We start from the raw sequence: 26,844 nt of genomic DNA, 5'->3' as shown, positions 1-26,844 counted from the left end.
TGTGTAGACCACATATTTGATGCTGCTATGAGCATTGTGATTTTGTATGTATAAGTTTGTAGGAATGAAAAATTCTTTCATGATTAAAAGCTTTGATAGGACAATGTTGAAACCTCAGAAGATTTCAAACTTTATGTATCTGGACAATAAAGTTTATCTACACTAATGTATGTGTTGAATGATGATTTAAAGAAGTTGTCTAGTTGAGTGTAACAATATGTTCTTACAGTCCTCTTATCTAGCTTTAGTAATTGTACAGTTTGGAGCGGGTGTGCAATATTTTAACTGAATGTGCGTAGACGACATATTTGATGCTGCTGCTATGAACATTGTGATTTTGTATGTATAAATTTGTAGGAATGAATACTTCTCTCATAATAGTAAAAGCTTTGAAGGGACAGGGTGTTGAAACCTGAGAAGGTTTCAAACTTTATGTATCTGGACGATAAAGTCATCCTACACAAGTAAATGTATGTGCTGAATGATGATTTAAAGAAGTCATGTAGTTGAGTGTAACAATATGTTCTTACAGTCCTCTTATCTAGCTTTTATATCACTACTTTCTGGAGGTGCTTTCTGACAGTAAAATTCTTGGTGGAGATTGTAAATGGATTACATTTTTTCTCCAACAATTTTTGAGGTTGTGGATCTCTTTTGCAGTAGATATAATTTCTGCCATCGAGTTTGATAAGTCTGGGGAGCACCTTGCAACAGGAGACAGAGGAGGCCGCGTTGTCCTTTTTGAAAGGACTGATGGGAAAGAGGTAAGCTTGTTCTTGTGTTTTCATTTTTGGAAGTTTGTTTGCTGGATAGTGCTGATGTTCTTTATATGAGCTCGTCATTGGCTAGGTCTAGTAAATTGATCAGTGACTTTTCTACTGATATTTCTGCAGGTGCTTCCTCGTGCTACCTTGGAGAGAACAGATGTCACAGTCTCCAGGCATCCAGAATATCGGTACAAAACTGAATTCCAAAGTCATGAACCAGAGGTGATGTATGAGCAATCAAGCCTAAGTTAGCGTATGGTGAACAACTAAAAGGCTGTGAGATTTGTTGATTCATGTTCACTTTCTACTGATTGTTGAGTGCTTTGTGTGATTCCTACTGATTTTTTTGCAGTTTGACTACTTAAAAAGTCTGGAGATAGAAGAGAAGATCAACAAGATAAGGTGGTGCGAAACAGCTAATGGTGCTCTTTTTTTGCTCTCAACAAATGACAAAACCATCAAGTTGTGGAAGGTGATTTTGGTTAAGAGTCATCTGAAATTGGAGTAATTGGAGCTGGTCAAATTCCATTGTTTCAACTCTCTGTAGCTGATTTGTGTTTGTAGACATATGGGAGATTGATTTTATTTTTTGGTTTGCGTATGCCTATATTCACGCTACTGTACATTTACTTTTTTCGATTTGGAAGCTTCTCTTGCCTTTCAGTGCTTATGGGCAGGAAGGCATGCTGTGCTATGTTTTCAGACTCCAGAGTATGCAGGAAACAACCTACTGTTTGTATGTGACTGTATTAACACCACTCTCTTTTTTGGCATTGATGTGTGAAAGAGAACTGATAGCGCATTCCTGAGCATGCACAGAAATGGTTAGTGGAGTTTTGGACACTTTGGTTGAGAGGCTTAATTTTCTGACAAGGCTCAAATTCGAATCAAGGATATTTTCTTCATTGCCAGCAAAGCTAGGGTCCCATGGTGGGTTAACCTAAAATTTCCAAATATGGGCATTCCCCAAACCAACCTGAATATGAATAGTCATTTCGGGTTGCCAATGAGATTAGATAAGCTCTCAAGTTTTTGAGGACTCGAAAGTGGTGGTCACGAGCATAGTTGCTAGCAGTATTGGAAGTGTGTGTGCATGCGTGTGCGCACGTGTGTGCGTGCACGTGCATGCACTCTGCTTTAGCCTGTGCATAACTAGATGCTTAAATTGCCAAATGTAAATGTTACACCGACTATTTATTAGCTATTGGCTACCAGCAAGAGTTAAGAATTACTACCATCTCCGTAGTTACACAAATCTTTGTACGACTCCATGCATTCTCTCTCATCATAGATGGCTGTAATGAAGAGAAACAGGCTGCAAAGGTATGCAATAAAAGTAGGGTTTAAAGGCTAGAAATGAAACTCGACAAACCAAAGCACATTGGTTGTTAGTGAGATATGGAAGTGTAGTTGGGTAAACTTCAGGGCCTGTCCCCCTAAAGATTGAAACCAAAAATTATAACGAAAATTTTCAAAAAAGGAAAAAAGAAAAGGACAATCTCAAAATGCATTTTGGAGTTTACAAGACGTTTTCATTTCAGGCTGCTGAAACGCTGTTTTGGACAACTATGGGGCCATGAGAGCCATGCCTCCTACTGGTTTAGGTGGTTGCTGTGATACGAAAAAGGTGGTCATGGTTTTTTGGTTGAAGTAGGCAATTAGGTTTCCTAGATTTCCACATGAGTTTTCTTGCATAAGGCATGTTGATGTTGTTTGTAGAGCTAGACTAGTGGAGAGGCTTCGACACAATAGATATACTAGTAGTGGCAACACATAGGACTTGTACTCTATGAGACAATCATAAATCATGTCAAGTTGAAGGCCCTGAAGAGCGATTCAGAAAGCTAATGTTAAGTACTATAGAGAAAACGCAAAGGTGCCCTTGAGGTGTTAAACTAAATAGAAAGGGTTGGGGACCTAGGTATGGGGATAGCAAGAGTTTGATATGTCTTGCTATACATGTAGAGTTTGATATGTCTTGCTATACACGTAGAAACCCGTCCACATTTATGAAAACAATCCACATTTATGACACACTAAAGGGTTTGCAGTGCATTTTGTGAGGATTGTGATATGTAAAGAAATACTTGAACAAAGAAGATAAAGTGTATGACAGTAGGACAGTGAAAATTGTAGAACTCAAAGGCAAAGAGAAGTCACAGATAATGAAAATGAATGAACAAACACATTGTGCCAATGTTGTATGGACCAGGACAGAATATAGTTGGAAGAGGGCTCTTTGACCACTCCGAGAGTGTGTTGTAAGTTGAACAGATCCTGAAATGCACCAGGTAGTCTTGGGGAGTGACCAACTGCTGTAAACGTAGACTGTGAAGTCTAGATAGGCTGAAAGTTGAAACAAGCTGTAGGCAGCAGGGCAGCTTGCATAAAGCTGCAAAGCCCAGCTGTAGGAGGTAGGGCAACAGCTCCAAAAGGCTGCATGACAGGCTACAGCTCCAGTGATAATATAAGCTGCAAGGAGCTTACCCACCCCTTAGTGTGTTGTACCTCGAATGGATCCAAAAATGCAGCAGGTAGCCTTGGGGAGTGATCAACTGCTGTAAACACTAAAGTCTGGACAGGCTGAAACAATTAATAGGCAGCAGGGCAGTCTGCATAAAGTATAAATATTAAAATGCCAGAAGACTGTATCATATATGATGGCTGTCAGCAAAAATCAGTTGTAGGATGCAGGGTGACAGCTCTAGAAGGTTGTGCAACAGCTCCAATGATGATGTTAGCTGCAAGGCCCTTTCGGGATTTGCAAGGGTTACATACCCAAGTGTACCCGCCCCCTAGTGTTGCCCAGTTGGTACCAGTCTGCACACGTCCTCACCTAGTGGACCATTTTGTTATGTTCCTGTGCCTCAGCCTACAGTTGGGCAAGGTTCACGGGTTCCATTGCCGCCTCCTCCAATAACATATGGTATACTAGGCTCCATTCTTGTCTTCCCGCAATACACACCTTATGTGACACCTCAAAGTTCACATTCCACATCAGCCTCTGCCAAAAATGCATTCGCTGATAAGACTCGTTTTAACACATCTAACTACATCACTTGGTCTAATCCCATGGACACATCTTAGATTCATAGAACTTATGGGACCTTGTTCAAGGCTTGGAACCCTAACTAGACCCTTGTTGGCTCCCCTAGAGGCAGTTCACTTAGCCTTCCTCCTCAAAAGGGTGGTAATGACGTGATTAACCAACAATTACAGCAAGCATAAAATTCGCATAAACTGAAAATGCAAATGCTACCACTTAATCTTGGACATTGGATAGCTTGTTGGCCCCAAAACTTGGTGTCCCTTGGCAACCTTCTAAATTAAATTTCCAGCATTATCCGGCCCATTAAATTAGTTTTCAAAATATAAATTCTAGAAATTAATTTAATAACTGTTTTTGTCCCCAGAAAAATAATCTAACCAACCAACAAGTAAATTGGCTAGGCCAATTTGTCACACCAAAGTGATTCTGATTACTCATTAGCTCCGAATTGGCATTAATGAATTAATTAATGCCAATTCCCTAGTGTCACCACTAACACTAATGGCTAACTAAATGTGCTAGGCCAAGTTTTGGCACACGGTACCACCTAGTACCTATCAAGCATAACTTATTACAACTTTTACCTTTGGCACTGTTGATATCTCAGGGTCTTGGGTCCCACACTATGAAATAATTAACTTGCACCTCACATGTGCAAGTCACATTAGCACATTTGATTAACTTTTAATCAAATGGTAAGCAAAACAATGAAATTTTGCATCCTCGTGATAGATTATCCCCTTGAAATCATTGCAATTGTCCTCGATTGCATTGCAATGTGCTAAAGCATCCATTGTCACTATTGGAAATACATACCGGCATCAAAGTCAAACAACATGGGCATCTATTGCTTAACCATGTTATGCTCTTTACATGTGAAATTCTATTCAATTATACTAGTTACAATCCATACATATGAATTATAACCAATGTTAGAACTATAAGGGATGCATCCACATGTCAAAACTCAACATTGTTTTGACCACTAAGGCATTGTAATGCATAAACTGAGCATAGACAACACCTCATAACAAAGAATGTGTGAGAGTGCGCAATGGAAGAAGAAACACAAACATCAGAGAGAGAGAGAGAAAGCAGAAAGTGAAGGAGGAAAATCTGCACTGACTGAAATGAATGCTGAATACAAAGCTATGGACTGATTAGTTCCTATACGCAGCCCGAAGCATCAGTGAGGGCACTAGATCAGGCTGGAAATAGTGGCAACACCAATGCCGGAGTGGGAATGGATGGAGAGTGCTGAAGTCTGCAAGACAATATTTGGGATTGATGGGGGGGATTGCTTTATATAGCCCCCCAGCCTCAAGACTGGTCAACTTGGCCCAAAACTGGCTGACTTGGCCTAAAATTGGCTGATTGCCCCATAATGTCCGACCTACCCATAAAATGGGCCGATTGCCTACACCCAGGAGCTGACCGATTGGCCAAGATAGGCTAACACCCCCTCTCAGATCCTGGGAGGTATTGAAGACCTAACATCCGCATGTGATGAAGCAAAGAAGCAGGAGGCAAAGGCTTCGTGAAGAGATTAGCCGCATTGTCCGCCGTGGGATAGTAGGCCATTGCTAGCTCCGAATCCACGATCTGCTCTTGAACATAGTGGTACTGAATCTCAATGTGCTTTGTGTGCGCATGAAACACCGGGTTCTTCGCCAGAGCAAGAGCACTCTGGTTGTCCATGCATAGCTCCGTAGGTCCTGTCTGTGGGAAGCCAGTCTTGGCATCATACGACAGAGCCAAACTATCTCCATAGCGGTTGAACATAAGGCCCGATACTTAGCCTCTGTAGAAGAAAGTGCCACAGTAGGCTGCTTCTTGCTGCTCCAAGAGACAGCATTGGAGCCATGGGTGAAAGCATAACCTGTAGTGGATCGTCTCGAATCCACATCACTTGCCCAATCAGAATCACGCCATCCAGAAGGAGTGGTTCCATTGCCATAAATGATTGCGTAGGATCGAGTCCCTTGCAAATACCGAAGGACACGCAAAGCTGCCCTCCAGTGATCTTGTGTAGGAGTCTTCATGAAAGAATACAACAGAGGCACCACAAAAGAGATATCCGGCCGAGTGTGAAGAAGCCACATAAGTGAGCCAACAAGGCACCTATAACGGGTGGGATCAGTAAGAGGAACTCCATCTGCCAAAATCTTGGACTCTGGGTCCATGGGGCATGAAATTGGCCGATACTCGGCCATACCAAAGTCCGAAAGAAGCTCGGAGATATACTTGTGCTGCGAGACAAAGATGTACTGTGCCATCTGATAGATTTCCAATCCAAGAAAGAAGTGAAGGATCCCTAGATCCGTCATGTCAAACTCTTGTGGTAGAATAGATTAAGTGTGCTCCACCTATTGAGTGTCGCTCCTTGTAAGAATAAGGTCATCCACATCCAAGATCAGCAAAACACAAAGGTCACCCACAACCTGAAAGTAGAGGTTGGCTTTATGCTCGTCCAAGGAACCATCTGCAAGATACTTGGTCTTAAAGACCCATCTCACACCTATCACCTTCCGTTTCATGGGATGCGGTACAAGCGCCCAAGTCTGATTTCGCTCAATGGAATCGAGCTCTGCATGCATAACTTGTCTCGAAATAGCCTGTGCAAGAGCCTCTTCAACTGTGGAAGCCTCGGAAGCCCGAAGAATCTGCGACATAAGAGGATAGCTCACATAGAGTGAACTATTGTGCTGGGCTTGTAATCGGGTGGATCGGCGTGGACCTGTAGAAAAAGCAGGAAAGTGAGTAACACCTGAATCTCGCATAAGCTAACGATACCACAAAGGAATCCTAAGAGATTCCTCCTACAACGAGGGAGACTGAGTAGTCTCCGGAACTTGCAAAGCACCTATCAGAGAAAGGGACTCCCCCTCACCAAGGGAAGGTAGATCCTCCTCATTTGAAGAAGGCTCTCCATCGGATGGCTGTGGATTCCTAGAATATTCCTGAAGGGAGGTGGAAGGGGTGGAAGTACTCGATGAAGGAGAAGTAACATCCACCACAGAGGGAGGGAAAGCCGAAGTGGAAGGAGGGGTGCTAAGAGGCATCTTGGAAGGAAGAGGTGGGGGAGGGTTCGTCAATGATGAAGAAGTATATGTAAGAGAACCATCAATGGGATCCTAGGAGGTTGAAGCCTCATTGAAGATATTATCCTTGCTCACCTCAATCTTCCGTGTTGTTGGGTCGTAGAGTCGATATCCCTTCGTGGTCGTGTTATAGCCCACGAAGATAAGCTGTTGCGACTTAGAGTCCAGCTTCGTCTTCCTCTTCTTCTTGTCCACATGGACAAAAGCATCACATCCAAAGATGCGAAAGTGAGACATGGAAGGCTTCCTCCCAAAGAAAGCCTCAAAAGGAGTCATGTCCTGCAATGTCGAAGTTGGAGAGTGGTTGCGAATATGCGCCGCCGTAGCCATCGCCTCACCTCAAAGGGAATGAGGAAGACTCCTATGCTCCAGTATGGATTGGGCTATCTCCACCATGGTTCGATTCGCACGTTCCACCACACCATTCTTCGATGGTATGTTCAGATGGGAATACTCCCACCTGAATGCCATGATCCTTGCAAAACTGAGAGAAAATGTGAGAAGTGAACTCACCACCGATCAGCTCGAACGCCGCGAACTTTGGAAGGAGTTTGTGTCTCCACAAACACCTTCCACTCGCAGAAATGGGAGTGTCCACACATAATGACTAAAGTCGTCCACAATCAGCTTTAGATACTTGGCCTTCCCAAGGGAGGCTGTGCCCATAGGTCCACAAAGGTCGGTGTGAACCAACTCGAGCGGTGAAGCCGCCTTCTGGGAATCAACCTGTGAGTGAGGCTGCCTATGCTACTTGCCCCTCAAGCAGCTGGGGCATAAAGTGTGAAGAGGAGGGAAATCTGAAAGTCCCTCCACCATCTTCCTCTAGAAGCCCGCTGAATCGCATCAATGTTCAGATGCCCGTAACGAGCATGCCAAAGCAGTCCAAGCTCATGGGAAGCTCTCGCAGCCAAGGATGTGAGCTTGTTAAGCCCACCCTCCTGTGTACTTGTCCAAAGAGCATCACCTGTAGAAGCATCCTCCACTGTGACTGCATCCTGGGTAAAAATGACTTGGGTACCTAGTTGAGTAAGACCATGCACAGACAATAGGTTAAAACCCAAATCAGGTACATAAAGAACTTTGGCGGAAGAAGGCCGCATGTTTGAAAACATAGGTAAAGTCCCCACGCTTTAACAGGAACTGTAGAGTTGTCACAAATGGTGACAGTGCCCCCTCTTGAACGAATGTCCTAAAGCCAATCCTTCCGGAAGGTCATATGAGAAGATGCTTCGCTGTCCACGAGCTAAGGCTTCTCCTGAGTGGTAGAAGCTAGGGCTGTATCCTCCTCAACAAAGACATGCACAAAAGCAGACTCTGTTGTGGTTGGGGCCGCCTTTGAGTCCTTCTCCTTGGGCTTCAGATGGGGGTACTTCTGCCAACACTTCTCCTTAGGGTGAGTGCTCTTCCCATAGTGTGGGCACTTGAGCTTCTTCTCCTTCGCATCCTTTGTGTCCTCCTCTTTCTTGTCCTTGGCCTTCTCCTTCTATTGCTTCTTCTTCTTGCCTCCGCCGGTACCTACAGTAAATGTTAAGAAGATTGCTAGGGTTTGCATTGAGGACACACAGAGTGTACGACCACGATAGAAACACAAAGACACAAACACAGACACAGACACAGACACAGACAGAGAGGGCAAAACTCAAACCCTAAACGCAAAACTCAAAACTCAAACACAAACAGAAGAAGGGAGAGAGAGAACACAACTCTGAAGTGAATGAATGCTGTAAATGAATGTAAGAGTGTACAGTGTGCTCTAGGGCAGAGCAATGTCAGAGTGTGACATTGACCGAAGATGGATCCCAAGTCTGTGACCACCAGTCGAAGTGTAGGAGTGCTGAATAGTGAATGGCAGCAGGTTGGTCATCAAAACGCAGCAGTCTGGAGGCTGGAAAATGGTAAACGCAGCAGTGTACCACCGATCGGGGGCTGGAAACTGTGCATAGTCTGATGTAAACAGCAGGCTGAAACAGTGTCTGAGAGTGTTAGGGCCCGCAATGCTGAAAACGCAGGCTGGCTGACCCTGGAGATGATGGACAGTAGACTGAACAGCAGTCTGGGATAGTTTGGAGCAGTCGCCAGTAGCTGAGAGCTGTCGCCTACAGCAATGGACAGGCTGAAGATGATGTGGCTGCGGTCGATGATGGCTGGACAGCAGATGGAGGCGGGCTGCAGGGTGGAAACTGGGCGCCAACAGCAGCAGAGGGTGTGTGGGCTGGTGTAACCTGCAAAACAAGGATGATTGTTGAATGGGAGCAGCCTGTCTATTTATAGATGTGAAAGGGCGCCCCAAAAATTAGGGTTTCCCTGTCGCCTACAGCAATGGACAGGCTGAAGATGATGTGGCTGCACTCGATGATGGCTGGACAGCAGATGGAGGCGGGTTGCAGGGTGGAAACTGGGCGCCAACAGCAGTAGAGGGTGTGTGGGCTGGTGTAACTTGCAAAACAAGGATGATTGTTGAATGGGGGTAGCCTGTCTATTTATAGATGTGGAAGGGCGCCCCAAAAATTAGGGTTTCCACTAAACTTTCTCGAACTGCTCCCCGTTTTAGGGTTTCCACTAAACTCTCTCGAACCGCTCCCTGTTTTAGGGTTTTACTCTAAGAGAGCATTTTTAGTGTGTTTTGGAGCTGTTTAAGAGGCTAATTAGCAAGTAATGCATATTTTAGCTCAACAGTAAAAGCCTTGGTGGAGCCATTGGTACCCACCTCTCTGAGATGCTCATCATGCTCCAAGACAAGCGGGGAAAGTTCCTCCCATAAGAGTTTCTCGCTTGTCCTCGAGGTGATGAGGTTGGTATAGAAAACATCAAAACGGGGTGATGGCAACTGAGTCAAGAGAATCATTGCCATATCCTCGGAAGAGATCATCCGACAAAGAGAGGCTAGCTCGCCTCGCATATCCTCCATCTTCGTGATGTGCTCCTTCATGGAAGAAGAATCATCAAGACTGAGCATCCACAATTTCTTTTCTAGAGAGATATTGTGGGCGAACGTCTTATGTTGGAACAAAGGTGCAAGGTGCTTCTACACTTCCGCTGCGGTCTTCAACCTATGAGCATGAACAAGAATAGAGTCATGAAGACTCATAAAGAGAAAAGAACAGGCTCTAGAGTTGAGCCGATCCCACAAGCCTGCACGGTCCATAGAAGCCCCATCAGAAGAATCCATTGGGGGACGATCGATGGGTGAAGAAACAAGCTCCCATAGGTCGAATGTATCGAGGATGCACTCCACTTTGCACGACCAAAGGGAGAAGTTGGAACCATCCAACTTGTCTTCCTTCGGAGAGGAAGGGAGTATGGGCACCTGAATCGAGGGAATCAAGGAAGGCATATGGACATCTGAAGTAGTCTTCGCCGATGGAACCTTCACGGTAGATGGAGCCCTTTGAGATGCATGGATTGAAGAAGGACGGATACGAGGACACTCCTCCCGTCGTTGACCACGAAATTCCTGATAATCCTATCTCCGCTCAGAGGAATGATGAGAAAGAAGCTCATCCTTTGAGTCATCGAAGCCTAAAAACTGGTAGGACATCTTCCAAATCCGCAAACACCAAACAAAGTTTGCCGATGTTGAGGGATAATCACTGATCAGACCGCCAAACACAAGAAACTGAGGTTGACTAGCACCAGATGTTGTAAATGCAATTGTTGATGATGGAAACGCCCGAGGAGCAGTTGCCAGACACCAAAATGCAGGCTGATATGTAGTCAACCTCAGACACCAAAATGCAGGCCTTCAACCATACTCCTTCGGAAACAAATTAGCCCCAAATTTAATGTTGGCTGCTTGGTCTCTTGAATCCTCTTGAAATACATTGACTTCAGCTTTGAAAATTCAAGTTTGAAGCCTTCAAATTTAGGCATGTTTTTTGAGGTGGCTGTTAAACCCTAATATTTGTTGTAAATTAGGGTTTACAGAAAAATTCACAAAAATCTCCATCTCCAATGGTTGGATTGTTATAAAACTTGGAGCAAAGTTGGGGAATGGTTGGAGAAAGAGAGAGAATGCTATAGAGAGAGAAAATTTAGAGATTTGTCTTGAGAATTTTGTGAAATTGAGTTGTTGACTCAATTTTCTAGCCCCAAATGGATTCACCAACAGCAAAGGGAGCTTTGAAGGCTATAATCTTCACAAGAAAGTGCATCGGCTGTTATCATCAGCTTTCCTTGGTTAGGAATATGCAAGTGCCTTTATCAAAATGGTCTTCAATGGCTAAGAAATGGCCCGAAAAGCAGGCAGCAGCAGCCCAACCTCTCTTCCCAATAGCTCCAAAATGCAAAAAAAATCTAACCAACCAACAATTAAATTGGCTAGGCCAATTCATCACCCAAGTGATCTTGATTACTCATTAGCTCGGAATTGGCATTAATTAAATAATTAAATAATTAATTAATGTCAATTCCCTAGTGTTACCATTGACACAAATGGATAATTAAATGTTCTAGGCCAAGTTTTAACACCTAATGCCACCTAGTACTTGTCAGGTATAACTTATTACAACTTTTGCCTTTGGTACTAACTAATATCTTTGGGACCTAGGTCCCACACTATGGAATAATTAACTTGCACCTCACATGTGTAAGTCACATTAGCTTATTATAATTTCACCAAATGCTAATCAAAGCAATAAAATTTTGCGTCCTTGTGACGCTACTCTTGGAAAGCAAGGAATGCTTTAGCTATTGTTTAGTTGATTCAAGGTTTTTATATAAATTTCACTCACAACTTCAATACTTTAACCTAGGATTTAAGTGGTAGGAGGGTAGCATATGAGGTTATGGACAAGATTGGTGAAGCACTTAATACATCCATCTATTTTTGTTGATGGATACTTGTTAATTCGAATTTGTAATTGAAAACATGTGTATAATATATGTTTTAATTTGGAATGCTTTTGGAGTTTTTGTAGAGTTGAAGAAATAAGGCAAATCATGCTGTTGTCTATATATTGCATTGATTGTGGAAAAGTGAAGAGCAATATGTGTATCAAGAGCTTGAAACATGATGGATAGAGTACATAAAAAGGTTTGTGGGTGATGACTTACAGCTCATGGCGAAGCTTGAGGATGAGCTACTTTTTTTCCGCAATGTCAATCAGTCATCTAGATGGCTAACTGCATTAGTTAGGGAGAGATAGTTGCATTGTGTGTGATGGTGTTAGAAATATGGGACTTCAGCTCCTAACTTTGTCATTTATTCATCATGAATTGAGATGCATAATATACTTACTTTTCTGCATTGAAGTAATGCTATTCTAATGCTTGCACCGCCAATATTACAGAGATGTTTGGTATTAGGGTTCTCTCATAAGATTATGGTACTGGTCCTTGTGAGAGGAACTAGAGTACAGCAGCTTTGTTTCATGCAAAGAAGAGAAACAAGTTATCTATTGCATAGTTGGAGTGGCTCATGTTTTGCTATTGTAGCCTAAAGCTAATGTAGCAAAAGAGGAATCCAATAGAGTGAAGGTAAGTGAATGTCGAGAAAATTGACATTGCAAAGATAAACAATATCCCTACTATCCCTTAAGAGGAGAGGGATGTTTGCTTCATGTTGTATGAGGAGCTTATGATGCCTGTTCAAGCTACAAGAAGCAATTCGTACTCATAATGCAACTAGCACAAGTACGGTTGAGGCTACAGATGAGGATCTACTCGAGCACTCTGACTTTACTAGTGGGAATGATGATGAGGAGGATGAGCAGATTGAGGAAAGTGAGGAAGATGTTCAACATGAGTGATGACTCTTGATACATTCTCTAGGATTTAGGATTGACTTTTAGTAGTTTCCTTAATATTTATGTATTGAGTATTTGATAATATTCATGAGGCTTGGGACTTGTTTGACACTTTGTTCCTTCTAAAATTCTATTCATGTTTGTTACTTTTATGTTTATCCTTGTCTCAAAATGATATTTAATGTTTTTAAAAAAATATTTCGTTGATTATGATTGATAATGATGTTAATAGTAATAAATTGTAATGTGATTTAAAAATGGCTAGTAATGCTTGTTTTCTTAAAGATTTGACATTGTTTGCATGTTTATAGTGTACGATTTAGATCATTGGTCTATTAGAAGTGGATGTAGTAATGGAAGCATGAAAGAATGTTGAAATAAACTATTGAACACAAGACAAAAGAGAGAGAAAAGAGAAAACCTCAGAGATGTGGTTGGGAAATGGAATCCATATACCAAACATGAGACAATCGTGTACAATAGAGTCATTGGCTGCATGGGCATTGGCACCGGTTCCCTTTCTCCACAAGGCATGCATTGGATTTGCAAGTGACAAATCAATGACAGAGTGTGGAGGAGGGAGCCTAAATAAATAGGCCAAGAATAATGTCATAACTGCATAAGGGTGTCAACAATAAATGCATAAATCACTATCAAAATGACCAATAAAAAATACCTAAAATACTCTAAAATGTCCAACCCACTGGAACACATGCTAGACTCACACATGAGCTGACTAGACTGCTAACATGGCCACATAGATAATGGATAAGTAGGATTATTTATTTTGAGTATTTTATGTGTATGGACTCTATAACCCATATTTTTTACTATATAGACTAGAAATGTTTTTTAGATGTTTCCTAAAAGTTAATAATGTAGGAAACTTGTGTGAAACCCGTTCTTGAAACTTCTAGGCCTTGGCTACTATGGATGTCAGACTGGTCTGTTGGACTAGTGATGGACTTTGGTCCTCAAGCCCACCTTGTTTCTGTAGAGACATTGGTTGAGAGCTTGGTCCATATCCACGAGTTGCCCATGATGAGGCTGCCATTTATTCCCATTTATTGTTACCATAGAGAGATTGTCTATATCTGCGAGTTGCCTAGAGGTGAAGCTTGAAACTTCTAGGCCTTGGCTACTACTATGGATGTCAGACTGGTCTGTTGGACTAGAGATGAACTTTGGTCCTCAAGCCCACCTCGTTTCTGTAGAGACATCGGTTGAGAGCTTGGTCCATATCCACGAGTTGCCCATAGATGAGGCTGCCATTTATTCCCATTTACTGTTACCATAGAGAGATTGTCTTTATCCGCGAGTTGCCTAGAAGTGAAGCTATCATTTATTCCCATTTTTTGGTACCATAGAGAGATGGTCCATATCTGCAAGTTGCCCTCAGATGAAGTTGCAATAAATGGTTCATACCTCCTTGCAGTTGATTGGACAGCCGATGCTTTAATTTGCATACTTAGGCATAAATCTGAGTGGAGCATGTCACATTATATGTACTTGGGACGATGAATCACTCACAGGCTTAGATTTTCTATGCAGAGCACAGCTGAGGCTGGATTGATAGGAGAATATGCTAGCACAAGGAGCACTGCAGAAGTGTTATTCACAGAGATAGTCCAGGACTGAGGATGAAGTTTGGCTTTTGATTCATAATTTAATCCCACATTACTTTATAGTGCAGAGAAGGCCACCTACTGAACTAGATAGGGAGGACATGTATGGTCCCTAGAAGCACATTGAGAGACCTCTAATGATGACGATCTCAAACATGATCTGGAGTAGACCCCTAGGACTGAATGATTTTGTGGAAAGTGTCATCATGGAAAAGAGCAGTGTGAAATCTGCAAGTTTTTTCAAGCCAATTATTAAAACATTCATTTTAATCTATACTTAATACAGTTACACACATGTTATTTTTCCAGTTTTATGTCTTTTGCATGATAACGTCTGAAGAAGTTATTGAATGGTAAAATCTGCTGTTAGAAATGACTATTAGTATGTTTCTAACAAGAAATGTAATCTGTAAACTAGAGTCTGGTGTCATCTTTCATACTTACAAATAAATTCAAAGACAGGCCATTAATATTTTCTTTCTCAGCATAGAAAAGGTTCAAGCAAGTATCATTTGATTATTGAAAAGCATTTATTCCCATGTATCCTGTACATGACACGCTTGTCTATGACATGACTACTAACTCACTAGACGCCTCTATGACTGGAATGTTCTCACTTTTGGAATGTGCTCAACAGTTTCATTGCTTACATGTGAAAAGAAAGTTTACTGGCGTCTCTGTGACGCAATCCAAAAAGTTTGGTTGACATGATATATGCATACATAACTGGGGTAACAAAAAAGTGATTTGTAACTTGCAGATTTCAGAGAAGAAGGTTAAAAAAGTGACAGAAATGAATGTGGAGCCTTCAGTTCCTATGGGTAATGGATCTATAGTAGGGGGAAGCCCTCTTATCAGATCTGCATCACATGCATTGAATGGGAGCTCATCTCAGTGGCCCAGTGATTTTTTATATAATGACTATGTCTTTCCAGCAGAGGGGATTCCATCACTTCATCTGCCCACGGTAGTTGTATTCACTCAAGGGTTATTACAATTCATGGTTGTTTTAGCAAGCGTTCTGTTAATCAGTTATTGTTTTTAAGTAGCCAAGTCTTAAAACCTGTCACATGCTGAATGTGCTCAAGCTTACTGGCTTTATTGTAATTTATATTGGATGCAGGTTATCAGCAATGAGGTGACGCATGTAGCTAGGTGTAGGAGAATCTATGCCCATGCTCATGACTATCACATAAACTCCATTTCCAACAACAGGTATACAGAGTGCCTATTGCACTCATTTTTCTAATTTACAGTTGGATCTGAGTTTACAGATCTCATCAGGTTTAGGCCTTCTAGTGGGCATTTATAGTTTGCATGGTAAGGTATCTCAATGCCTGTTGTTGTGAACCTTTTGTTTAGCTCCTTTATCTTGTTTACCATGTTCCTGATCTTGATTTGTGGAAACTTTTTGAACTGTAAAAGCTCATAGACCATTTTTTGTATAGGATTTCAGGCTTTGTTTGTTGCTTGTCTTCAGGCAAATTTGGGCCATTCAAGTTGTCACCAAGGCCTCCTCAGATAGAGATAGCGTGCTCAAATGGAGAGAGCCTTCTCAGATAGAGAGAGCCTCCTCATATATAGAGAGAAGGCTCAAATAGAGAGAGCTTTCTCAGATAGAGAGAGCCTCTTAGATAGAGAGAGCATTCGCAGATAGAGAGAGCCTTGTTAGGCAGACTCACTGCCTTCCTTCTTCAGGAGTTCTCATCTTACAAGGTTGTACTCGGCAGTGGGGAAGTTGATTTTAGGGTAGGTGTGCTATCAATTTTACACCTCAAAGTCCACAGGATGGATTATGATATCTGTCCTTAGGCTTTGAGAAACGGCTGTCAGGCATCTTATGCCCAGATAAGTGTCGGTCAAAATTCGAACAGACTTTGGTTCAACCTTCTTTTATGCCCTAAATGGGTACTCAGGAAGGTAGATTAGCTAACACTTCTTGTACGCAGTTAATCAATGCGTTGAGGGAACTGTAATATGATTGAGTTAGGAAAGGACATAGGTGGCTCCAAGAAAGGGAAGGAGTTGATGTTCTAAATGGGAGGCCTGGATCCGTGACATTTGTGGGGACTCCAAGGGAGCACTTCCTTCTCTTCTTCTAATAGAAGAGTGGGAGGGGCAAGGCCAACTTTTTCTATGGAGATAAGCGATGGTGGGGATATTACGGTGGTGCTCCTAGAAGCTCAAGAAAGGAGAAGGTAGCACCAAGATATAAGATGCTCTTTGAGGCAGATGGCATCATATGGCAGATTTTGGAGTTCAGGTTTGGAGAGGTGGGGTGGGACCTGAATTTGGGATTGCAAGAAATTATTAGATTTTATAGGGAGGCTATGAGAGGAGAGAGTTTTTCCTTTGTTTTTTTTGTTGTGTTTTTTGGTTTTTGGGGGGGGGGGGGGGGGGAACATGTGCACTTTAGCATCACCTTCACGAGGATGCAACTGGCAGTAGCATCTAGAGGATGTCTGCAGGTAGCTTAGATGTCTTAGCACCGCTTCTTGCAAGATTTTGTTTGTTGGCTATATTGGTGACAAATGTGAACTATGGACTTTTTGAAAAGATTATCAGGCTGATACACATAGGGTGCGTTGAACTTGAGACAACCATGACAGAGTGGCTATATCGGTGAATGTGAACTACAGACTTTTTTAAAAAGGCTATCAACCTGATACACATAGGGCGTGTTGAACTTGAGACGTCCGTGACTTAACGTGAGAAAGCTTTTGCAATACAAAAGAAAAGGCACAACTAGCACTTAAGAAAGGCACAACTATCATGAACACAGACGTCGAGATGAGTTTGGGCTGCAAAATGTGAGAAAGCTTTTGCAATAAAACAGGAAAAAGAAGGCAGAATCAGCATGAAACCAAACTCAAATGGTTACAAGTAAGATGGGAGACAGAGCTGTAGGAATCACTCTTCATTGCATATGTAAGGTCTGCAAGTGTGTTTATATACACTGGAATGCACAAAACAGTAGTAGTCTGGGCCAGTACTCTAGAGAAATACTGTGGCTTCAAAACACCCAATAATCTACTCCTTCATCCACATCTTCTGCCTGTATTCCACTGTGCAGAAATATGTGGCTGCTGAAGATGGCATTTAAACACCCAATCTTCTACTTCTTCACTGGAAGTTCGGCCAAGTTCTACTTGCACTTCATGGGCTTATTAATTACAATTCTGAGGAGGCGTTGATCACCTCTTGGAACTCACTTCATGTTCAAATTGTCTCCAAATGAAGCTGAAGAGGGATCAACTGGTGAAGAAAGCAGCCCACCCTCCAGTGGGACTTAGGAGAGGCTTTGGCACATTCTTTATGGAGGTCACCTGGCATACCATTGTTCAGCTAACCTAGGTAGGAGAATTTATATGGCTGAATATTGGATGTGTTTAGATTTCTTACATAGTTTTTGTTTAGATACTGTGACAGCTTCAGGTTCTGAAAGGTGAACTTGTTTGTGTGGCTGATGGCTTACAAAGGAGCATGAGGTCATCCTGTGTATTACTAATCTAGGCATTACTTTGGACTCCCAAATATAGTGTGTATTGGAATGCTAGTGCTGTGTATTGGACTGTCCACTAGCACATGCCACAAACCATGTCGGAAAGAGCAGCTCTTGTCAAGTGTAGATAGAGAGATGATACTTGCTTGGTGTGGTGAAATTTTGTTCGTTCAAAGTTCTCCTTTAGGTCCAGATTTGTGTTATGAGGGGTATCTAGACTCTTAAGTGGACAGTTACTTGGCATGGGGTAACATTGTCTCCTCCTTTAGGTCTAGCTTTGTTTTATGTGAGCTATCTAGAAAATGTAGACGACCCTAGTCTGTCTCAAAAGATATTCTATATGGTGGTAGGACAAATGCCCAAAGTTCTCCCATAAAAGGATGTTGTGGGCATTCCTTCATTCACTCTGATAATCACATTTCCTCACTTTCTGTGCTAGCTCTCCATCACCTTCATTGTCATCATTATCATTATCATCCTTCATCACCTTCCTCTTCAGCGGCTCCTGCCCCTGCCTTGAAGGACTACCAACCAACACCTACAGCTGCTATCCACCTCAGTCACGCTGCCGCCCACCATCAGGTTGCTTCTGCTTCTTCACTGGTTGTTGTGGCCCTTTTTCCAGCTGTCATCCTGGACTTACCATCTGTGTTTCATGTCCAAGCACTTGCATTTTGGACTGCAGGCTGTGTGAGTCTTGGAGACTTCCACTTGATTGTTGCACTCTCCTCTACAGGCTGACGCTTGCCACATAGAGAACACTTTGCAAGCTTGTGTAAAGAAATTGTATAGCAAACACAGAAAACATAGTGTGCATGACAACATGGAGAACAATATTTGTAAAATGCCGAATGATAATGAATGAATGAGATTGAAGATAATAAAATCAATGGGTCCGTGAACCTCTATATCTCTAGGATTGAAGTGAAGGTGCGTCAGAATGTGTTGTACTCAAATGGATCCCAAAATGTAGGAGCTGCAGTACATGATGCTTGAAGATGATGAAGATTGATAATTGCAGCAAAAATGCAGATCTGGCTGTAATCTGGAGCAGGTGTTGATGATATCAGCAGTCTAGAATACTCTGAAGGCTGGATGGCTGACTGGGACATCCTGTACTAGAAAATGCTCATGTGCTAGCTCCAGAAGACCTTTGAAACAGCAAATGCAAGGGCTGTGGATGCAGATGATTACTGCAGGAGGGGTGGGATGCTGGGCAGCTTGTAGCAACAGCAAACCTGGATGTGGTTCAGGCCTGGAGTAGGTGGCCTTAGTTGGATGGCCAGTAGAAACAGCACACGCAGTAGTAGAGTGTCTTCAAAGAGACAGTAGGGCAGGAAGGCTCCATGAACTGGCAATGCCCTCTGATAGGGATGTGGGCAACAGTGGGAGATGAAGCTGCTGAAGGTTGGCTGGCTGGAATGAGGGGATTTAGGATGCACAAACACAAGGCTCCTCTTTATAAAGGATGGGGGATGTGCTTGTCTTATTGTCAAGATAATCCAGTTATTTTTGGTAATTTTGCCTTAATTCCTTTTTCAGGCTGTGTTGAGGAGACTAATTTAAGGGTTAGTGCATGATGATTATGATGAGGGCCAACCCTATTAGTAGCTCAACATTGAACACCCCCTATCAAGCCCAAAAAGGAATCATATGGCAGTTGGCCCTCGCGTTGATACACTGCAAACCAAACAGAGAAAATATACCGCCACTTTCACAAATTTTGAAGCAGAGCGCTATACGAGCGGGCAAGTTGATTCCAGAAATATAAGATGGGAAGAAAACAGGATTAATGCAAAACCTACGATATACTTTGCTGAAGAAAATGCTGGTCTCTGATGATGGGAAACATTGCTTTGTGGTACACCTTGGTTGCCCAAGGACCTACAAAGACTATAGAGGTGATGTATATTTTCCTTTTGGGATAGCCCTATTTAAAGGGTCTTACCTTTTTTTTTGGGGATGGATATTAATGATAGTAAGAGGGGAAAATTAAACATCCTCCATAAATAGCGTCAATATAAGGCAAGGCTAGGGTGAAGAGATATAGCTGAGATAATATCTGCCATAGTAGAGTGCCACAATGATAATGTGCTACAAACATGGTGGATCCAAGATGACCACTCCTTTGGGAAGGTAAAAGGGAGACATGCTTACATAGTGCAAGGAGTTTTCATCCTTGGATGGGTATGTTAGCTTGTATTTTGATAGTCTATCATCTCTTTGTCGTGAGCTCTGTCAGAGTTTGATGGAGATAGAGGAGCTCTAGCCCAATCTAGCTGTGTGCATTTCTTTTTCAATGAGTGTCGGGTCTGTTCATATTGTCAGTGACCAATTTCCAGCCTTTCCAGTGGCCATGCAACCTCTTTTCATGGCTAGGTAGTAGGGGGCCTACATAGAGGTTTTCGCTAGCATTTTCACATTCATTGCAGGCTGGTCAGCCAGTTTTATGCTGGCGGATTGCATCATATTTTTGGCCATTTTCATGTCAGCTAGTTTTGGTCATTTTCTGCTATATATAGCAAGCCGGTTATTCATCTTCTTCTGCAAGTTGAGCACACTCTGTCTATGACATTCTCTGCCTCTAGTGCAACGATCGTCATCATCCTGATCTGGCTCTCAATGATGCCTTGGGCTTGTGCAAGGACTGATTAGTCTGCCTTTGTATTCAACATTCCATTCAGATTCAGTGCAGATTATCACTTCGTTCTCTTCTCTCTTGCTATCTCTCTCTTCTCTCTGTGTTTGTCTCTCTCTTCCGTTGCACTTACACATGGTATCATTGCCTAAGTGGGGATGTAGAGACCTTCACGAGAGGAGACTACATCTAGGTTGCTATTTGGAGCAGATTGGTCGTGAAGAACGTGATCTTGCTACATTTTTCATGCCTTCTACAAAGCATGCGAGATATCTATGATCTTCCTTTGTAGGGTGTAGGCGATCTTGTCAGAAGTGGAGCAGCAATGGAAGCATAAACATATGTTGTAATAAATTGTTGAAACACAAGACAAAAGAGAAAGGGAAAGAAAAAACACTGAAGAACACAATACATATAAGAACTTAGATGTATGCTCAGGAAATGGAATCCATATATCCAACACGAGACAGTCGCATACAATAGTGAGTCACTAGTTGTATGGGCACCGGCAACAACTCCTCTCTCCATGGAGTCTCCACGTGTGATGGCAGATGACTTATTGAGTGAGGAGGAGCTTGAATATATAGGACAAAAATATGTCCTCAATATGATTAGGTTGGCTAGCATGCTCAATATAACCAAAGTAAAGACCATTAAAAATGCCTAAAATATCCTAAATAATGTGCCCAGCCTTTGCATGCACAGACTCACACATGAGCTAACATATCTGCTAAGAGATATTCCCTCTGTTCGGGCATCCCAACACCAAAACACAAATTTTCTAGTGTGATTGCAGGTCTATGATTGAGATCAACTACGAATAGTTCAATTCGTTTGATGACTCTGATGTTGAAACCATATTTTTCTTTGAAGATAGGCGTTCCCCTTGGTTCAAATTTCATGAAGAGCAATATGAGGAACAAAGATAAGAGTCCCCTTTTGAAAGGGAACATCATTTTGATAGGTCTCGAAGGTCTGAGTGACTTTCTCCTTTTGTTTCTTTACATGTTTCCCATAGGGCCTGCCCTTCTGTCCCTCATATTGCCATGATGGCCAGTTTTTCCTTCCTTACCCAAAGAAGATTAATGTGACCGGTCAAACTACTCCCTATGATCATGCAAAGCGGAATGCATTCTCGATACCATTGATCTTTAGGATTTTATTACTACTCCTATTCTTGGACATGTGGAGAACTGCTAGTGGTTCTACTATGGCCTAAGTAGCTCAATGGGATCGGCTCAATTCTCGGGCTAGGTTCTTTCTTTTTGTGAGTCTACAAGATGTTGTCCTTGTTCATGTATATAGGTTGCAGATGAGATTGGAGGTGTGAACAAAGCTCTCTTCTCTCTTATTATTAGAAGGCGGACGATATATTCAAAGGATATGGCAATAATGGTTCTTCTTACCTAGTTACCATCTCCTAAGTATAATATCCTCTATACTAGTTGTCTTTACCTCCAAGGCACATAGGACTCTTCTTTTGGAGGAGTTAGCTTTGCTTCTCTTGGAGCATGATAAGCGACTCAAAAAGATAGGAGCCAATGGATCACACTCTACCAAGGCCATTACTGTAGATGCTGGAGGGGGAAATGGAACGTTGGAACACGGTATCCATAATGTTGGGAACTTAGAAACATGACGAAACAAAACATGTTGACATGTGGACAAAAGAAACATTTGAAGCAACTAGGTGGATATTCTTTTTTTGGCCTTCTCATCTTCAAATTGGATTAGTCAAGCCACAAATATGAAAAGCTAGGAGTAGGATAATTTGACAGGTGACATTAATACATTTTAATTGGAAACATGTTAGTTAAAAACATTGCAAATGTTTAATTGAAACATTTTAGCTTAAGCAGAACATTTTAAAGCATTGAAAATGTATAATTGGAACATTTTAGCTTAAGCATAACATTAAAACGTTTTGATTAGCGATGTATTAGTTAAAACAAAAATGTAAAATTTAACATGTTTGATTAAAAACGTTTTAGTTAAAAAGTGAAATCTAAAACGTTTAATCAAAGCTGTTTTATTAAAACATAGAAAGTGTTTTAATAATTAAACCTTCACTTAAGGACATAAAAACATTTTAACTTAAAAATGTTGATATAAGCAAACATTTACTTAAAAACATAAAAAGCATTTTAGCTTAAAATTGGAAATTTAAAACGTTTTAGTTTAAGCATATTAGTTAAAATGTCAAAAATAATAAAATATTGATCTTGGTCTAAAAATGTAACATTTAAAATATTTTAATATAAAAAACTTTACTTAACATATAATTTTTTTTGTAAAAATTAAAATGTTCTAATATAAAAAACTTTAGTTAAACATATTAACAAAACAAATTTAGTTTCTCCAATATATAGTAGATGCTTTAGTTATTTTACATTTTATGTTTATGTTTTTGTGCTTCAATATTTGGGAGTCAAGTATTCTACATATATTAATGACGTGGCATTCTTGTTCTCGTTCTGTTTTTCTTGAAGTTTATTCTCGCTCCACAAGTTGTGCTCCCCATTCCCATGGGCCATTGCATTGTGACTATGCATGACAAGCTTAGCTGCTCAGTGTCACACTTGGGTGTGAACTGCTCTATGTTCTGCTATGTTTGAGATACACATTCAAAAGGAGTAACATGCAAGAATGGATGCATTTTGGATGTATTCAAGTTACATGGTGGATATTTGTTGGCATATTATACTGTCAAGTATTGGTTTACTTTGCATGCTTGCTAGTTGCTGCCAACCAAAAAATTGTGCTTGGCCACAAGTAGAATAGTTGGTCTTTTAGATTTGCTAAGTGTGAAAAAAAAGCACAAACTTAAGTGACAGTTTCTCCAACATAAATTTTGAACACTTAGGGTGTTATGAGGACATGTATTTTTGAAACCTCTCTTAACATGTAGATTAATTTTTAATCACATGGTTAAGTAAATGTTGCACATGTGAGGTGTAACTAGGGTTAGAGTAAATTTACGAGCTCGAGACTCTAGGAAATCACGGGATGTCAAAGGCAAAAGTTGCTATAAGTTATGCTGCACAGGTACTTGGTGGTATCTGGTGCAGTTGTTGGCATAGTAGTAAGGGAACGTTGTTCCATCCCCTTGAGAACGTGGGAATGTGTTCCATACCAAAAAAATGCCAAAGGAACAGGGAAACGTTGCAAGGGAACGCCTGTGAAGAGAGAATGACTGGGGGAACGTGGGGAATGTGGAGGGAAATGTGGGGGAATGCTGTGGGGAAGGATTGTGAAGGGGGAAACGGGTGGGGGAATGTGAAGGGGAATGTGGATGTTGCCATTCCCCAAAAGGGAACATTAAAAAAGTGACGGTATTGTTGGGACTACCGAAAGTGACCCACGAGGTGTCCGAATTGTGGCGATTGGTGTGTAAACTATCGCACTGTCGGGAGCAGTGCATTGTGTGATGTGACTAGCATGCATTCGTTTCAACCTCTAGGTAAGAGAAAACTGCCTGTTGGACTGTAGTCTCCTCCCTCTCTCTCTCTCTCCCCCTTCCATTTCATAATAATTATAGCTCTCTCTCTCTCTCCCTCTCTCCCTTCCATTTCAGAATAATTACATCTCTCTCTCTCTCTCTATCTTAGCTTTGTTTTTACAGCTCTCTCTCTCTCTCTCTCTCAAAACAAGCTTAGAGCCTTAGATGTTATTGTTTATAGCTATCAGTCTTTTCTTTTACTAATTACAGCTCTCTCTCTGTCTCTCTCTCTAAAACAACTCTGTTTTCACAGTAGTCCCTTTCTCTCTCTTAAAACAGGCCGAGTCTCATGGAGGGTTGACTAATCCTTTTGATTCCTGAATTTGTAGAAGTCATGGCTTCCTCGGGATCAAAGCGTTCGGGCAATAAGCGATCTCAGCCTAGTTGATGGGATGAGGTTGAGAAAGTGGACCATTATGCATCAAAGGGAGGTGCAAAGAAATGGAAATGCAAAAGGTGTGAGCAATTGAAAACAGGAGGATTCAATCGTGTGAAGCAACACTTATGTCATGTTGACATCAGAGCCCAAATAAATTCCGAAATGCAAAGGCAGCTCTTGGCAAAGTACGCAAGTGAAGAAGACAAAGCATACGCAAGGAAAAAACAAGCAATTGATGCATCTTTTTTTAGTGGACAAGCTGATGATATAGTCATGGGTGATGGAGCCATGCATGGAGGACTTGGAACTTTTGCATCCTCACAATCCCATCATGGAAAATGCAGCAAGCAACAAACCTTGGGAACAGCTTGGGATCCTCATAAAAAGGACAAGGTGGATGCAATTGTGGCAAGGTTTTTCTACCATGATCATGTTGCATTTAATGTTATAAGATCTTCCTACTTCCTTGAGATGGTTCAAGATTGCCAAGTATGGTCCAACCTATAAGCCTCCATCATATGAGATAGTGCGTACCACTTTGTTGCAAAAGGAAAAGGATGCAATTGAATGTGCTTTGGCAATTGTGCAAGAAAGTTGGGTAAAGAATGGTGTCTCTTTGAGAGCAGATGGGTAGAGTGATACTTGAAAATAGTCCATCCATGGGATGGTTGCTTATTCCTGAGGAAAGATGCAATTCATTTCCTCACATGATGCCTTAAGTACAGGAAAAAGTGCAGATCAGCTTGTGGAGGAATGGGCGGAAGGTGTTGAAAAAGTTGGGGCTGAAAATGTAATCCAGTTTCTCGCTGATGGTGTGGCAACAAATAGGGCAGCAGGTATGAGATTTAAGGAGAGAGATCCGCACATCACATTCAGCCCGTTTGCTCATTGTTTGAGCAATTTGTTGAAAGACATTGGTAGCTTGTCATGGATTGATTCCTTCATCCAAAAGGATAAGGATATAATCAGTTTCATCCAAAGCCATCAGTTCATTTGTAGTGAGCTCTATAGCAGATCACCTAAAAAAGATCTCTTAAAGTACTCTGAGACGCGCTTTGGCTATAACTTTCTTATGACAAAGAGACTCGAGAAGGTAAGCTTACCCCTGAAGCAATTGGTGGTAAGTAATGAGTGGATGGGATGGGCTACTTCTAGATCAAGGGCTGGTACAGCAGTGGAGAATATCATACAAGATCATGCATTTTGGAATAAATTGAAAAGTATCAATATTGTCATGAAACCAATCATGCGCTTGATGCAAATTGCAGATGGACGAGAGCCATGCATTGGAAAGGTCTATGAGGGGGGAGATCGCATGATTGAGAAGCTAGGATAGCTTGGTTTGGATGATGCAAAGTATAAAGAAGTCCAAGATTTATGTGAGGCAAGATGGAATGCTTATCACTCACCTATGCATGCAGTAGCATATGTATTAGATCTAGAGTTCCAAGGGTGTGGTCAAGAGAAGGATGAAGAGGTAATGCAGGGTTGGGACATAGTGCTTTCTAGGTTGGTTCCCATTGATACTAAGAGAAGATTGGTGAAAGATTAGCTTGGTTTTTATAGAAACAAGTTAGGAAGGTTTGGGTTAGCTAATGCACAACTAGATCGGTTTAAGATTGGCGTTGCCTTATGGTGGGAAGATTATGGGGCACATACACCTGAGCTTCAAACATTGGCAGTGCGGATTTTGTCTCAAGGTGCAAGCTCCTCTCCCATTGAGCAACTATGGAGTGTATTTGGGCATGTTGTATCTAAAAAGCGGAATAGGTTTGGGACAAAACAAGTGAATGGCTTGATATTTGTCAGTGCAAACTTGCGCTTGCTTGCAGATGTGGCTTCTGTCAAGGCAGAAAATTTTATAGCTCTTGATGAAGAAGAGTCCTTTGATGATGAGGATGGGGAGACATCTATGCTTACATATATGGTCGATGATCAAGATGCTTTGGAACTTGCAAATGCTGATTTTGATGATGATATGGCTTTCTTAGACAATGTGGATGATAGTCTTTTGGATAGTCTTGCTACTAGTGGCAGCCGTGTATGATCCAATGATTACTTTGAGAGACTTTCAAATTCCAAGTTGCTATATTTTGTCAACTATACCATAATCCTAGATTATCATCTATTTTGGATCTTATAAGTTATGTGTCATTTCAATGTAACCATCCATTTATCAATGAAAAAGACTATCATGTTTTGTAAATTGTGCATGTGTTTTTCAAAGAGCTTTTATGAAATATATAAATGAATTGTTTAAAATATGTAAATCATATATATAGTACAAGTCGTTTTCCTTACGTTCCCATTCCCCTTGAGGCTTCGTTCATATTTCCTTAGGACCTTGCGTTCGCATTTGCGTTCCCGTTTGCGTTTGCGTTCCCGTTCCATTGCTACTATGTTTGTTGGCCTAGGTTATTCATTTGGCCATAAGTGTTAGTTAGTGACACTAGATAAGTGGCGTTTAATGGTTACTAACGCCAATCTGATGGTCAAAGATGTCACATAGATACTCGAGAATGGAAGTTGCTTAGCCAATT

General features: G+C 41.5%; 1 protein-coding gene and 1 pseudogene across 4 annotated transcripts in view; both read left to right on the top strand.

Annotated features, from left to right (window-relative positions):
- Positions 1 to 26,844, top strand: part of LOC148016217 (serine/threonine protein phosphatase 2A 55 kDa regulatory subunit B beta isoform-like) — a 49,736-nt gene that overhangs the window by 5,595 nt on the left and 17,297 nt on the right. For 2 of the 4 annotated variants that reach the window (XM_087664360.1, XM_087664363.1), the window contains 5 exons: positions 661 to 764; positions 894 to 989; positions 1,120 to 1,239; positions 15,047 to 15,256; positions 15,410 to 15,501. In XM_087664360.1, coding sequence (XP_087520486.1) covers positions 661 to 764; positions 894 to 989; positions 1,120 to 1,239; positions 15,047 to 15,256; positions 15,410 to 15,501 — 622 coding nt within the window. The remainder of the gene's footprint in view (positions 1 to 660; positions 765 to 893; positions 990 to 1,119; positions 1,240 to 15,046; positions 15,257 to 15,409; positions 15,502 to 26,844) is intronic. The other 2 variants (XM_087664362.1, XM_087664361.1) reach the window with 2 other exon arrangements.
- On the top strand, positions 24,260 to 26,351 carry LOC148016218 (uncharacterized; annotated as a pseudogene).

The sequence above is a fragment of the Lygodium microphyllum genome, chromosome 23, assembly GCF_053477565.2.
Source record: "Lygodium microphyllum isolate KBCC chromosome 23, Lygodium_microphyllum_v1.1.10, whole genome shotgun sequence".
Lineage (NCBI taxonomy): Eukaryota > Viridiplantae > Streptophyta > Polypodiopsida > Schizaeales > Lygodiaceae > Lygodium > Lygodium microphyllum.
This window is presented reverse-complemented; position numbering and strand designations above follow the sequence as displayed.